Raw genomic sequence first — 16,835 nt, 5'->3', positions numbered from 1 at the left:
TATAAAATTGCTCTAACAATCTGCAAAAAATAATAAGCCAGTTCCAATTCGAAGATTAAGGAACAGCGCAATTTGCAACATTAACTGAATTAGATAATTAGATAATTTTAGCTTAGCTTATACAGTCCGCTATACATTAAACGTTTTTCCCTTTGTAGATCCTTTTGCAGCTCCAGCATCGGAAATTCTATTTGACATAATCGAAAGTTCCAACTTACTTTTATAAAATTGCTCTAACAGTCTGCAAAAAATAATAAGCCGGATCCAATTCGAAGATTAAGGAATAACGCAATCTGCAACATTAACTGAATTAGATAATTAGATAATTTTAGCTTAGCTTATACCATCCGTTATACATTAAACACGCATGCGTAAACATATTATGCGCATGCGTACACGTATATGCGCATGCGTACACGTATATGCGCATGCGTAAAGGTATTACATGCATGCACAGAAAGTTTGTAGCTTTGAGGTCCGTATTATAGATTATTCCGGATTATGGGTGTCCGGATTAACAACTTTTGACTGTACTATCAATTTTTCATCAAAATACCATTTTGGGATTGCTTCTGTTTTATTTCATGACAAATCTAATAAACATATGATGGAAATTAATCTCTACATATAATAAAAGAAAGAGTCTGTCTGTGTGTCTTTCATTCGCGCAGCGCGTAAGCTAATAGACCCACTGCTACGAAATTTGGTACACAGGTGCATCTAGACAAAAGCCAGTGCACCTCGAAGCGATTTTTTTGAAATTCGAATTCGAATTTTTTTTATTTTATGTTTTGTGATGAAATTGTGTAATTTTGAGACATAACGGGCTATAGGAAAGCGAGATTCTACTCTACACACTCCATTTTCACATCTTCATGAAATGTAGGCACTTAGCTATTTTACACAATTAAAACAAATTTCGTGTTTCAATAAATCGATTAAATACGAATTTATTTAACAAAGTGAGCTTAACACCTTTTAAACGGGATTTTTTCTAAAAAAGTTTATTTTTAAACAGGTACAGTTTATTTTTCTTTGATTTCTGGACACGTTAAAATTTCATCCTTGCGACTGCTTTTACGAAAAGAATTTTGGAAAAATGATAATATTTTGTATTTTTAAAGAATTTTTTAAATGAAGCTTCTGAGTACACTTCTCACATCTCACATCTTTAAAAACGTGATTTTGGCAACAATTTTCCTTTCTTATTGTTGTTGATAGATTTTTGATGAAATCGCATCATTTGAATAGTTTCATTCTTTTAGAAATATGGGTTTGGCAACAATTTTTCATCGCATTTTTTATGTCACTGTTTTTAAGAGATTGGCATATTTCATTGTCATTTTTTCATATATAACAATTCTCCTTTCTTATTGTTGTTGATAGATTTTTGATGAAATCGCATCATTTTGAATAGTTTCATTCTTTTAGAAATATGGGTTTGGCAACAATTTTTCATCGTATTTCTTATGTCACTATTTTTAAGAGATTGGCATATTTCATTGTCATTTTTTTATATATATAATATTTTTTTTTTTTTTTTTTTTTTTGATAAAGTTGTTCTGCAGAGTAAAATTGTGCACGGAATTTTTTGTTTTTTGAGTTTTTTTCATGTTATTTTTTGCTTATTTCACTGTCTGTAAGATACTGAAAAGTTTTGCATGATTTTTTTCTTCAACGGAAAGTTGGTTAATTTTTTTATTAGGATAATTAATATTTATATTAAGGGATATAGTTTATTTCATTGTAATTTTTTTTCTCTTGAAAATATAAGATAAAATATCATTAATTATGCTTTGCTTTTCAGAATTTTTTTTTTTATTATTCTTATATGTTATTTATTTATTTCACTGTTTTTAAGATATTGAAAAGTTTTGAGTGATTTTTTTAGGAAACAAATTCCTTAACCTCCTTCATACCATTTGAGTTCTTAAGATTTTGCAAAGGGAAGTTGGTTAATTTATTTATTAGGATAATTAATATTTGTATTAAGGGATATTGCTTATTTCATTGTAATTTAATTATACATAATAACTTTATTTATGAAGTTGTTCTTGCAGAGTAAAATTCTACGCAGTTTTTAAATTTAACAGCCATTTTCCGGTACATTTAAAAGCCAGACGAAGGCTAGCAGCGAAGCTGCTAGTGTGAAATAAATTAATGCTGTCCCGAGAATTTTCACAGGAACAAGCAATATAGATATGGCTCTAATTTGTTTTAATTTGTCGAACGCTCACACAACACCAAATCAAAACTGATATTTTTGGTGATTTACTGGCTAAAACACAAGTACTGCCCCCCTTTCAAATCACTTTTGAATCTAAAACCTCTCATTTTCAATATTGCAAACTGTTATTTTCAATATTTACAAATTATTATTTCAATATTGCAATTTCCACAAAAGAACAAGCAATATAGATATGGCTCTAATTTGTTTTAATTTGTCAAACACTCACACAACACCAAATCAAAACTGATATTTTTGGTGATGTACTGGCTAAAACACAAGTACTGCCCCCCCTTTCAAATCACTTTTGAATCTAAAACCTCTCATTTTTAATATTGCAAACTGTTATTTTCAATATTTACAAATTATTATTTCAATATTGCAATTTATATCGATATTTTACTGAAACAATATCAATAAAATATCAACTCCAAAATGTACTATGCATTTCATTAATAGCATATGCTGAATATGTTTTATACTTTCCTACATGTTAACTATATTTTAATTTCAGAATGCATTAGTTCAAATATCTTTTTTTTAATACAACATTCTTATTCTAACTAAAAATTCATAACAGAGAGAAGACACAGTTGAAGAAAATGATCAAGAAAATAGAAAAAATTTTAGTTTTACCTAGATTGTGAAGAGATGGCAGATGTTGATTTGAAGGAGTTTGCCTGAAATGCTTTTATATCAGATGACAAATTAGAAAATTTTTCAAGCGACTTCTTTAAATCTTCAATTCCTCCAGATAAAAGAATTTTAGATTTTGAATCATTTAGAACAGAAATCTGAAATAAGAGATACATTTTCAAAACTACATTCAAGAATTCCAAAAATGAAGCGTAATCATATAAAACAGTACATCAACTTTTATACTCTTTAACTCTTAATCATCGCCAAGCATAATGTTAGCATAAAAGGTTGTCATACTCTTGTTATTAAATTACTAAGTTTAGAAATCACAGCAAGAGTTATTACTGAAGCTGTTATGTATTGATAAACATTCGGTGATGAAAGCAAAATATAATAAATAATGACTTGCCAGGTTGGTGTCAGGGATATAAAATGATGAATGTTTTGTTTTGAGATGTATGCTAAGTAGATATTCAGCTACAGAGCCAAATTATTAATCTCACAAATTTATGATTACATGACTGTTTCCATAACTTATGATTTATGATTATATTTCCATAATTTATGATTACATTTGTTTCCATAACAAGGTATTTTATTTAGTGCCTAAGAGAAATTTAGAATCGGAATTTTTAAGTGAAAATCTCCACGTTTTATTATGGGAGAAAAAATCAAATGGGCATGCGTAAAGCATTAATAAAAAAAAAATGTCTGTGGCTTTGAGGTCCAGATTTCGGACTTTTTACTGTATATGATATTTAGCCTGTATCTCGGCATTAAGCTTTTAGAAGTCAAGATTCATGAATAATTATAGGTGGAAATGCACCTACTGATAATCATGAAATTCAGCACAAATAATAGCACCAGGCAATGGCAGCTCCTTTATTTACGTACATGAGCATGTGACCCCCCCCAACGAAAAAACTAATTTATTAACAAATTAAATAAAATAATATTAAACACACTTTCAGATTTTTGCCTATTTCAAGCACAAGTCCCAGTATTTTAAATATGCTAATATATAACTCACGTACTGCATTGCAGATTACTAGTGCATTGGGTTTTTCCTTGATGGCATGTGCAATCAAAGAAATGCCCTTGAAAACCAATTTATGGGGACAGAAGCGGACACAGGAGTAGAAGAGGAAAGGTGCCACTGATATCATTCCATTCGCACATCTACAGTGCGCCCAAGCTCGCATCATTTGCATTTATCTCATCCGAATTCTTCCTTGGTTTGCTAGGCTTATGATCATTAGTTAATTCATTTTTCCAATTTCTTTTTTCTTTTGCTATTTTTTATTATCATTTTTCGATACATATTTTTATTTAAAATCAGTGTGTCGGCAATTACATTTTTCAACATTTTCTTTGGAAAGAAAAATTGAAATGAAATTACTCAGGTCAGCATCTTGTCATGAAATATAAGACTAGAGATTTAAAAAGGTAATTCAAACCCGATTTGTGTGTTAGTAGATGCGAATCAAGTGACAAGCTCTTTTGTTTTCCGTATCTCCTACTTGCAAAGCAGAATGACGATTTAAGTTGAGTAAATTATGGTGTTGCTGATTTATCACATCAAACTCATAGAATAAAAAAGTATGAACACACACAATCACATTTAAACTTCATTTTGGAATTTAATTTGGTACGAAAGGTGTGTATTTGCCAACAATTTGACAGTGCATTTAGTTCAAAAGACACAATAAGAAGGCTACAAAAAAATTGTTATGTTCAAAAAAATATCTTGATTGCATTTTGTTTTGCAATGCATTTGAGCTTGCCACTTCGAGGACATGATGAAAATGAGAATTCATTAAATCCAGGAGTTTTCAGTGGTCTTATGAGTTTCTCGAACAAAACGTGATTCATCTCTTACGGCTATCTCACTAGTGCAATGTTTTTAAAGGAATGTCAAAAGAAATTCAAAATGATTTATTAAACTGCATGCCCACTGTTTGTAAGAGCCACATAAAATACGAGATCTCGAAAGCACATTTTGTTTCAGTAATAGTAGATGAAACTATTGATGTTTCATCCACTTCCCAATTGGTTGTTGTTTTTTGATACATTTTAAATAATGGACAACCGTTGAGAGATTCTGAGAATTCATGAATCTGGATATGATGCAAAATCTATAGCTGAACGTATCCGAGCAAGTTTGGAAAAAGTAGAGGGCAAACCCAAGAAATTAATATCGCCAAGCTACAATGCTGCAAGCATAATCAATAGTCATTATGCTGGTTTCAATTTTTTATTCAGGATACCTACAAGAATGTACAATTTGTGCATTGCTACGTGGATCAGCTCAGTTTGATTGTTGGGCAAGCAACCAGTCAGAATCAGGTAGTATTTTTTCGCAACCTGAGTGATATTACTAACTTTCTCAATGACTCAACTGCTATTCCAGACGAAACTGTCAGAAAACGGATACCTTATGGTCCAGCCACTATATGGAATTTTACGAGTTGAACCATCGGCACAGTATATGAATATAGGGAACACTTGATTGAATGCATAGTCAACATGTAAACAAGCTTGTGTAATAAATCAAGCAGGGATTATTCACCACATGTTAAAAGACTTGGAATTTGTGCTTTGGCTTTACAGTGTTTTACAATATTATGCGACATGTTGATGTGTTATACAAGCAGCTTCAGAAAATACTAATTGGTATAGCACTCATTAGAAAGCAAGCAAACGTTCTCCAGCAGTCATTATAGCAAGATAAAAAGAGAATTGACATAGTAACAAAGGAGAATCAGAATCATGAAACTTCAATAAAATGGAAGAAAAAAACATTCATATACTGTAAAGGCCCTTATTTTCGAGAGCCCTTCGTAATAGCGAAAATTTAAGCCTCACGAAATACTTTTTTTTTTTCCGTCTCAAATAATAATAAAAAATCAGAAATTTTTCACTTACCCAAAATTTAATGATTTATTGCACAGTTACAAGCTTTTTCTTATAACTATTTTTTGAATAATATACAACTATATTTCTTGAATATAAAATAATAAAATTAATAGAAGGAGCTCATTCACTTAGAATACTATTTATACCAGCTTCTTTGAAGCCATTCAAAATTATCTCACGTTTGGCTTCAATACCGTTAAATACGTGCACAAGCCAAGAAACGTGAATCGGTTTTAGTCGTGATATTCGCAAGTCCACAGATTCGTTTTTCTCTAAGAATTGAAGCTCATTAGAATACCACTCAATAAACTCATTCTTGAGCAAACACTTGAACTCATCATTTACAGTTAAGTCCAAAGGAAGTTTCTTAAAAAGATGTACTTTTGAAATTTTTCAACTTTCTCAACTTTACTTAGGTACTTTTGAAATTTTTCAACTTTTGATTCTGTTCATATAAAATTCGTGAAATTTTCAGCTCGCGAAATCACCGATATATTCATTTTCGCGAAAATAAGGGCCTTTACAGTAAATAGAACTGTACTCTCCTATTTCTCTCTTTGAAGCTCCAAAATTCCAAAATACGAGAAAAAGTTCCCAACTCGGATTCTTGACTAAACAACTGATGTTTATTCCATTTTAAAGAAGGATCGTCTGAAAACTGAACTAGGAGTAACTTACAGAAGATCAAATTTCTGAAATATGATTAGTCTTCTACAGTTTATTATATAAAACAACTTACAGGTGTTTTCGGAACCTACAAGCTTTTGTTAATTATGTCTCCTATTTCAGTGACCACTGCTGAAGCAGAGATGCTTCTCTAAAACGAATTAAGACCTTTTTAAGAATCACTATGAGCGAGGTCAGACTAAGCATTCTAGCCATGCTGTCAATTGAAAAAAGCATCACAAAAGACCTACCTAAATTCAATGAAAACCTATTGATTTAGTTACCTAAAAAAAAAAAAAAAAAAAAAAAAAAAAAAAAAAAAGACGTGGCTTTAATTTATAAAACTTGTACTTGACTATTTTGTAATCAACATTCAAAGGCATATTGTTTTATCACATTCCATCGTAAGAAATAAAATATTACAATTTTTACACTTACGAGAACTTGTTTTATTTTAGTTGCATTGTTTTCTTTTAACTTGTGAAAATGCAAATGTATTTTAATTTGTAAATTACATTGTATTTGCATACTTAATTTTCAAAATTTGTTTTGTGAACCCCTAATTAAATGATCTAGGAACTGCCACTGGCACCAGTTATGAAAAGATCACAATTTATTTTTAAATAAAAAAAAATCGGTACTATTTGGTTTCGAGGGCCGTAAAAAATCGCCAAACTATTGTTGATACCAATGCTGCCAAAAATAATTGCGGCAACCCTAATAAATGCGGCAAGAAAGGAAGTATAATAGTAAATAACTGTTTAAGATTGATGTTTTAATTTAGATGAAAGGTTAACTTCATATAATACTTTATTATTATTATCATTTATATGAAAAAAGGGGTTGATCTTTGGATTATGGTAACTTGGCGATGTTTTGGCGAAAATTTGGCGACCAACTCTGCTACAGCAACCCTCTATTTTTTTTTTCCCGCCGCCATTTTGTCTTCTTGAAGTAAAGACATGTTTCTTTTCTTTTTATCTACTGAACACTTTTTCCAACAATCTACTAGCCAAATTACGCTTATACTAGAAATTTTATCTAACAAAACTGCTTAATCATGACAAATATTCACTGCAAAATTGGGAAAAAGTGCACAATCGCAAACTCCTTGCGCGTTTTTCACAATAACACATACACATAAACCATGTACACGTCGACTTATTTTTACTTAAAAAAACATCCCAGAATTGCACAAAAATGGCATTGCGCACACTCTTCACTATATCCATGTACACTGCTTTTTTCTCATAAATTAGAAAAATTTCACGAAAATGCATGACAATTTTCTGAATCTTTAAACCCGGTAAAAAGAACATATATGAAATTACCTTATCGCGAAAAAGTATATATCCTTTCCAAATATGAACATTTCCACGTATAAAATAAATAAAATATCCAAAAGCTTTTACCTCTAAATTATCTATTATATTATAAACGTCACCAACGAATTCATACCGCAAACATTACAAATACTTAGTGTCAAATATTTAAATTATTTCCATGCACGTTTACTTCAACTAAAACGTATACCAAATTCTTACAAACATAAAATTCACAAAATAACTATCATTTAATTAAAATATCACTAAACCATGTACACGTCGACTTATTTTTACTTAAAAAAACATCCCAGAATTGCACAAAAATGGCATTGCGCACACTCTTCACTATATCCATGTACACTGCTTTTTTCTCATAAATTAAAAAAATTTCACGAAAATGCATGAAAATACTCAACGTATACTACTCAAACATATTCCAAAATACTACAAACATATAACTCACAAAATCACGATCATTAAATTAAAATATAATTAAATTAAAAAACACTACTTAAAATATAAATAAGCACATACATTAAATTAATAAAAATTAGATTACAATCCTAATTACTTTAAACTAAACCATTGCTAATAACAATTTTCAAATAATACCATTTTAATTTATTTACTCCTTACATTTAGAACAATGCATAAAAATAATATCCTCAAATGATTCAAAATACTAACTTACCTAATCTTCTTCAGAATTTTCATTACGTCGCTGCAGTACTACTGCTAATTTCTAAATCCTAAATCCAGTAGTCAACTGGAAGTCTATTCACCAAGTAATAAGAAATTAATAAAATTTCACCTATATTCAAACTACTTTCAGCAAACCACGTACCCTACCTTACACTCCTTTTCACAAAATGTCCATTTTCACCATATTTCTTGCACCACCATTTAAACTTGTAATATCCTTCCTTTCACACAATCTCAACTTATTATTATTATCAGATAAACACATTAAAAATTTAGAATTCACTTTACATAGCGCCATGCAATCCGAAAATTAAACAACACTATTCCACACAACACACAATGAAGCTTTTCCAAATTAACCCCCTTTTTCGATTAAAGAACTATAATTCGTCCATTAATGTCACGTTTCACACAACACAGAATATAGCTAAATACAAAATTTCCAGATTTCCCCCCTTTTCCGATTAAACAACTGTAATTCGTCCATTAATGTCACATGACATATCTCATGATCTCTCATTTCCCTCACACAAAATAATGCGTAATCGGAACTGAATGCTTCTCACATTATTACCAAAGTCCTAGGTAGTAACCTTTATCGCCTCCAAAATGTCGCCAAACTACCCGTTACCATATTCCAAAGATCAGCCGAAAAAAGCTAAACATGACTGAATGGAAGCATAAGAGTAAATAACTATTTCAAATCATTATTATAATTTATATACAAATTGCTAAACATAACTGAATGGATGCCTGCATCGCTATTTCTCTACCAACATATCGCTAAAGCATAATTTCATCTCGTTGGTTGTTCAAATGTAATTTTCTATAATGAATGATGCCTTTTCTTTGAAAATATTCTCGGTAAAGTGCAGAATCACTCACTTATTTGATTTCCGCTTTTTACAAGAGTAAAAACAATTGGATTTATGTCAATTTTCTTTTACTTTTTAAGTGAAAATAGGTCGATGTGTACATAGATAAAGTCAAGGGTTTGCCCAGTGCCATTTTTGTGCAATTCTAGGATTTTTTTTTTTTTTTTTATAAGTGAAAATAGGTCGATGTGCATGCACATGGATACCGAGTATGTTCAATTCTTAAAAACGCGTCAAGCAATGGTTGATTCTGCACTTTACCCAAAATTCTATTGTCGAGTTTTCGTCATGGGCAATTCCCAAATTGTTAAATCCATAGGATATCAAAAAAGGATTTAAAATCAAAAAAAGATTAAAAAATTAAACTAATATTTCAATGGCGTCTTAAGAAATATAGATCTATATAAACTTATGTAATCTGAAATCAGCACGTACGCTAGATTTGGCGAGTTGTTAAATGGGCACGTTTGCTAGATTTGGCGCTTTTGCGCGTACATTTTTGCTGCAATTTTTTTACAGCCCTCGAAACCGAATAGTACCAAAAAAATCAGATATCTCCGATTTTTTCCTGTATCAACTAATTAAATGGTTTGGACACACTGATAATTTCAAAAGTAATTCTTTAATTAATTTTTATTACAAAGTGTTATACATATTTTTACATTAAAATTAATATAATAATTAACCACTTGACAGTTTCTTTTTTCCATCATAACAAAAATAAGCATATTTTTGATAAACATTTTTATGAAGAAATTCATTATATAAACCCAAATCAGCAGTCTATTACAAATGTTGAATTTATTGATTTATGCTAATTTTTATTTTCATCCTAAAAAGCACATTTTTCCTTAAAGTTGGCTTTTTTCAAACAAGCGAGCGAATTGGAAAGAACACTTTACAAAAAAATATGTCAGAATTTAAAATGTTTTATTGTTATTACATATCTGTTTGATTCCAAAGAAGAATTATTAATATCAAGAAAGAAGGATTATTAATATCAAATTCACAAAAGTTCCGAATTTTTTGCGTTACATTATCTATACTTTCCCTTTCTTTATCACTAGAGAAGTCAGACAACAAACTGTCATTACTTCCAGCATTATTTAGTGAAATTTCAGATTCACTATCTGAGTCAATATCAGATTTATCTTCAGTAATAAGATGCTCATTATCATTCATTTCTTCTTTTATTTTAGCTCCAAATTTAAAAGAAATAGTATTCGCAGTAGCTGGAACACCGAGCTAGTGAAAAGAAATTTCGCGCCTTTACTTGCATAAAAGAATTCAGTAAAACGTAACCTTGAAACCAGTTGATTTGCAATTCTAACTTTACTGGATTACTAGCGCCATCTGTTAGAAACATTACACACTAAATGAGCAAAAAATTCGGGCAAATCATTGTATTAGACTAGAAAAAATTGTTACCCGAGCGCCACTTGGGAAAATAAAAAAAAGTGCTATTTCCAAGTACCCGAATAGTGTTCGGGCAAAACTGAGAAGTGGTTAATGAAATATCTTAGCAAGTTTCTGACATTAGTGTTCAACAATTGCAAATGCAACCTTGTTTGGCATTCTGCTAAAACACTTAGAATCATTTAGAAGGGGTGTAAATTACATACTGCAGGACAAGGGTTCCCATGAGGGTCCTCTTTCTTTTGATAATACAGACTTTTTATAACTTTAGACCAGGAATTTCTTCTCCCATCAGGGTTCATAGCCACATTTTAGTTAAAAAAATAAGCACCTATAAGCCCTTTTCATGCACATTTTAAGGAAAAAATGAGCACCTGTCTAATTACATTATACACAACTGCATAACCTTAAAAGAAAAATTAGACTTGTAATTTAAAATATGAGCAATGCAATATTTATTAGGAGAATGAGCATTACCTCAAAAATGGAAAACAATTAACTTTTTTTTTTAATTTTAAATGACAGTTCAATTTACAGAATTAGTTTACAATGAGAGAAAAAAAACTATGCAGAACTAAACTATATTACAAAATTTACTGATGATATTTCAGCTGAAAATATAGAAAATAAAGGTACAACTCTAATATACGCCCTAATTTCACCAAATGTGGCGATATGTGTTCTGCGCTGGTTTTGGCGCGATTGCGTGTTCTATGGCAACCCTGTTGACGTTGAAAAATCTTTCGCTGGAGCTCGTTGGTTCGCCTCTGTGTCTGAGAAGATGGGAGGGAAAGATAAAATGGTAGTTGTTGAATTGAAGTTCGGCAAAAGGAAATATGATTGTGGCTATCCTGTTGAGGGGTAGTGGGTATTTGGAACTGTGGAAACAGGGTCTGGGAGATTATTTTTAATGGCAGTGCATGATAGAAGTAGGGATTTGTGATTTTATTTATTTGTGAACCATAGTATAAATTTTCTGGATAGTGTGTCTGGCTGTCATGTAAATACGATAGTGATTACGTGGCGGCATGTTAAAGGCAGTATGAAATTTATATTTCTGCTATTCGAAAACGCATTAGTTCATGGTAAGTGCATTTTATTTTATCCTTGTTCTTATTTTGTAGAATGTTATGTTCATTGGTTCTTTAGTATGAATTTCTGTCGTTACTGTTGTTTTTTTAAATTGTTTGAAATTTATTTTAGTTTATTTTGTTGTTTAGTGTCTAGACTGTACAATTCGTAGATGTTTTTTAAAGTTGAAACAGAACGCTGTGTACATGGTATTATTTGAAATTTATTGTTGTTATGTTATTTTATTAAAGCGAGGAGTGCGTAAATCGTAGATTCCTTCCTCGCCTAAATTGTGCAATTCGTAGAATTTTTTTTAAGTTTAAACAGGATGCTGTGTACATGGTATTCTTTGAAATTTATTGTTGTTATGTTAATTTATTAAAGCGAGGTCTGCGTAGTTTGTAGATTCGTTCGTTGCCTACATTGTGCAATTCGTAGATTTTTTTTTTTTTAAGTTAAAACATGTCGCTGTGTACATGGATTCTTGTCAAATATTTTTGGTTAGAAACTTTACGTTTTTGCTATCTAAATTTTTTGGTTTTGTTTCGGATTTTTAGCTAAATTGTGTGTTCAAATCGTAGTTTTTGTATGTGCGAAAACAGCGTTTTTGGAGACATTTTAAGCTAAAAGTTCAAAATGTAGACAAAAAATTTAGATAGTAATATGGCAGCGTGAAGTTTCTCGCCAAAAATATTTGCCGACTTGAAGGCGCATATCAGAGTAGTTCCAAAATAAATAATAATAAGCCATATTAATTGTATTCGTTTGGCACCTAATAATAAATACAATTTTTTTTTCCACTCATATTAATATTTAAATAATTCAACTTAAATCAAAATTCTAAACATTTTCATTCCATAACAGTTTTCCGTTAACATATATCCCAAACAAAGTAATTTAAGTAAAAAAGAGGCACATTTCTGAAATCAGAAGAAGGGATTTTGCTTCATGCAGTCATCCTTTAACAGTAAAAGCATACTCGGAAATTTCCGGATAGTAATTGGAAAAAGAGGAGTGGGGGAGATTGTAGCCGTTCTTTAGATTTAAACTTAGGCTAAATAAATGATTTTGACATTTCGATATTGTGCATCATATAAAAACAAACGGAACTGAGAAATATTCTCTTAGAAAGCACGGTAAAACTCTTTTAAGTGTTCATAAACAAATCTCAGACTGAACATCAAAATTAATTAACAATGCAAAATACCGCAAACGTTATTGCGCAATACGTGCGGCGTAATTCCTCCATATGTGATATTACGCAATCGGAATCAACACCTGCCGGTATTCGGAGAATAAAGAACTAAATAAAGGAAAAGAAAGAGACTTACTAATCTGGGGTGTTTCTGATTCTAATTTTCAACAGACTGTATTAAATTTCCGGAATAGAATCAATCTTCGCTTGGGTTGGGTAGACCGCAAAAACTTTTAGTCCTATTCAATCCAGATAGGTCAGTGACAAAAAAAAAAGTCTGCTGCTTCGATATTACAGATTTTGCGGAGAAACTCCCAACCTCCGTACTGTATAATGTATTGGCAAAGAAAATGAAATTATTTTGACTATTCGATTACTTTCCTTTTATTTAAGCCATTCCGAATATTCATTTTTGGAAGTTTATCTACACTTCAACAGTTACTGCAACTATATTATTATAAATAGTCATACATATGCTCATAATATAAGTATAACAATCACATAAAAACGCGAATATGAACTGACCACGTGGAACGAGAATGCAAATTATTAAAATCTTGACAGAAATTCAAACGTGTGTAGTATTTGGGTGGGAGGAAAAGAATACCGAATGTACCGGAATTTTCTACCGTTTTCACAAATCTTTGGCCAACAGAACGACGTGCACCTGTGTGTACTCTCGCGTGCACCATAGGTTACGTTAATGCAGAGGAAGGGGGGAAAGCAATTTCCGGGAGTATGATTCACCATCTGACGTTGCATATAAGGAAGAAAAGTTGTTTATTTAGTTTCGGCTTTGGTATGGGGATAAAATGCGCGTTCATTAAAAACAAAGAATTAAAAAAAAGCACTAAAAGCAAAAAATAAGCACTAAAAACAAAAAAATAAGGGCTTTAAAGAAAAAGTAAGCACCTATAAGGGCCTTTATATTTTATTTTCAAACATAAGGACTTATAAGGACCGCTACGAACTTGTAAGCACTTGTAAGGACCGCTACGAACCCTGTCCCATACATTGGATCTCCGTCATGAATTATATTTTTAATATGCTCAACTATCTAGAATTTTTACACACATGGTGACAGTTGAGCTTTAAGTATAAATATAACATATTCAGCAGAACATTAACCATTAGCGTGGAAAATAAAATTTATTATTACTTAGTGTTAAGTTATTCAAATATTGAAACAAGATATGAAACACACTATTTAAAAACATAAAGGACAGTTTTAGAAAAATGTATTGCACATAAAATTTTTAGAAGGTTTTTCTAAAACATCTAGAAACCCATTATTTTAACCTTAACTCTTTCACATCGAAGTCGTCCCAAACGCCTGAGCATTCAGACAGCGGCAGGTCACCTGAACAAGTTCTTACATATTGCTTTCTCCCATCACATTACTGCATTGCTCATTGCTTTCAGGAGTTATTAAATGACATGTCAATCATGTACTCGCTTTGGCAGTTACCAGTAGCATAGCTAGGGTGGGCCAAGGGGGGCTCCGTCAAAAACAGTGATATTAATTTTTTCAACTGATATTTGAAACTGTGTTTCTAAAGGAAGTACTAATATTATGAAAAATCGTGTGATGACTGCACAAGTTTTCTAGCTAAAAAATATCAATTTCTGCAAAAATAAATAATAAAATATAAATTAAATTGGCCAGAGTTTTTTTTTTTTTAATATAAAGCTTCTTGTTTTCTATAAAATGATTCTTTATATTATTATTCAGGAACGCAGCAATACCTATAAACCATAAAAGAACAAGCAAAGATTTTCACCAATTTACGAATAATGTTACGGCTTTTCGTCGGGTTGCAGATAATGAGAAAGTGCCAGTATTTCATATACAGTACAAAGTCTTTAATCCGGACTCATCGGGACTTTGGCGATTCCGGATTAGGGGTTTTTCTGGATCATAGATCATCAATTTAAATCTGGTAAGATGGCCTACAGAAATTATAAAATTTAAAATATGAAACCGTAATTTATGAAAAAAAGAGCAATTATGATCTAAAGGGTATCAAAATTTACAAAAAATGCTTAATATTTATTTGTTTACTTTATTAAACACTTTGGGTAGAGTACACTTTAAGGTACCCCTTGTATTATGGCGAAGTTGTATTTCATTTATGGTAGCCTGAGTAATGTTATGGAAACCCTATTGTAACGTAATCGGGTGCATGATTCTGGGAAATTTTGAATCATGGGATGTTTTGTAAGTGTTTTTGTGGTGTGTGTTGGTTTGATTCTTTAGACAGTAAAATGGCCGAATGTGGTAAGATTAATTTGAAGTTTCTGTACGATTTGGAGCGAAAGGGGAAAAGAGCTTCAATTGACTGGTGCGTAAATGAAAGTTTACTTAGTAGCCATTATAAGTGTCCTATATGTAGGAAGGATATGCATCTAGTTGAACGTAAAAACCGTTTAGATGGATTTGAATGGGTTTGTAGGATAAAGGTTCAGATGGTCACTATGTGAAGCGTTCGATCAGAAAGAGTACCTGATTTGAAAAATGTCACTTGAGTATGATTAATATTGATTTTTACGTGGCTCTGGGTGTACGAAGCGAACTCGAAAATCATGGTAAATGAATATTTGCTTTTGGTAGTGCTTAAATGTATAACATGTTTTTCCTTTTTAATGCTGTATTTTTCGTTTGCCTATATTGTAGAATTTGGTGCTCCTTTGACTTTTTAAGTGAAAATATATCGCTGTGTACATGGACAAAGTAAAGGGAGTGCGCAATAGAAGATTGTGCAATTCAGGGATTTTTTTTTTTAAGTGAAAATAGGTCGACGTGTACATGGATAAAGTCAAAGGAGTGCGCAATGCCATTTTTGTGCAATTCGAGGATTTTTTTTAAAGTGAGAATAAGTCGAAGTGTACATGGATATCGAGTTTGTGCAATTGCTTGTCTTCTTATTTTGGCTTTGTGCAGCGGCGATTTTTGGTGAAAAAATAGCCACTTTGCAAGCCAAAATAATGAGTCAAAGAATTGCACAAAATCGGTATCCATGTACCGCCAAAAATCGCCAAGTTTCGCCAAGGGGTACCCTAAACTATACTTTTACCAACACTTCTTTCAAAGCAAGTTGTTTAAGTTGCTTCGTTTTATTTGCTGATACTTTCTCTTTAATTCTATAAAAAGACATAACTTCTTGTTCAGTTACAAAGTTCCACTGTTCAAGCCCTGTAATTGCTGTGCGGAGAATACCGACTAACTTGCCAATCGAAATTTTTTAGTTTTCACTAACCTCTCTGTCACTTTCTTCATGCCTTTATTCATTTTTTGCAGCAATTCCGCTTTTTGTTTGATGGACATCGAAACATGCTTTCGCTTTGTAGATCCTTTAGCAGCTCCAGAATCGGAAACTCTTTTTGACATAATCGAAAGTTCAAGCTTACTTTTTATAAAATTGCTCTAACTGTCTGCAAAAAATGCATAATAAGCCGGATCCAATTAGAAGATTAAGGAACAACGCAATCTGCAACATTAAGTGATACAGACAATTAGATAATTTTATCCTAGCTTATACCGTTCGTTATACATTAAACGCACATGCGTAAACGTATTATGCGAATGCTTAAATGCATATGCGCACGCGTAAAGGTATTATGCGCATGCATAAACGCTACGCATGCGCAGAAAGTTTGTAGCTTCGAGGTCCGGATTAAAGACTTTGTACTGTATATCATTTATGTCAGGGTATGATACTGCTTTAGGATTTTCTAAGGGAAACTGGTTTGATTATAACTGACATGTTGCACCTAAAATACAAAGGAGATATTAAATATGTAAC

General features: G+C 31.5%; 1 protein-coding gene across 1 annotated transcript in view; it reads right to left on the bottom strand.

The window, feature by feature from the left end:
* The window catches only part of dup (chromatin licensing and DNA replication factor double parked), a 97,414-nt gene that overhangs the window by 73,509 nt on the left and 7,070 nt on the right, over positions 1 to 16,835 (bottom strand). The window contains exon 2 of the mRNA XM_085811496.1: positions 2,864 to 3,021. Coding sequence (XP_085667622.1) covers positions 2,864 to 3,021 — 158 coding nt within the window. The remainder of the gene's footprint in view (positions 1 to 2,863; positions 3,022 to 16,835) is intronic.

This window comes from Stegodyphus dumicola, chromosome 2 (assembly GCF_044657685.1).
Source record: "Stegodyphus dumicola isolate Sdum_Otavi_A_Nest chromosome 2, ASM4465768v1".
Taxonomy (NCBI): domain Eukaryota; kingdom Metazoa; phylum Arthropoda; class Arachnida; order Araneae; family Eresidae; genus Stegodyphus; species Stegodyphus dumicola.
Note: the sequence above shows the minus strand (reverse complement) of the source record. Positions and strands in the feature narration are given on the sequence as shown.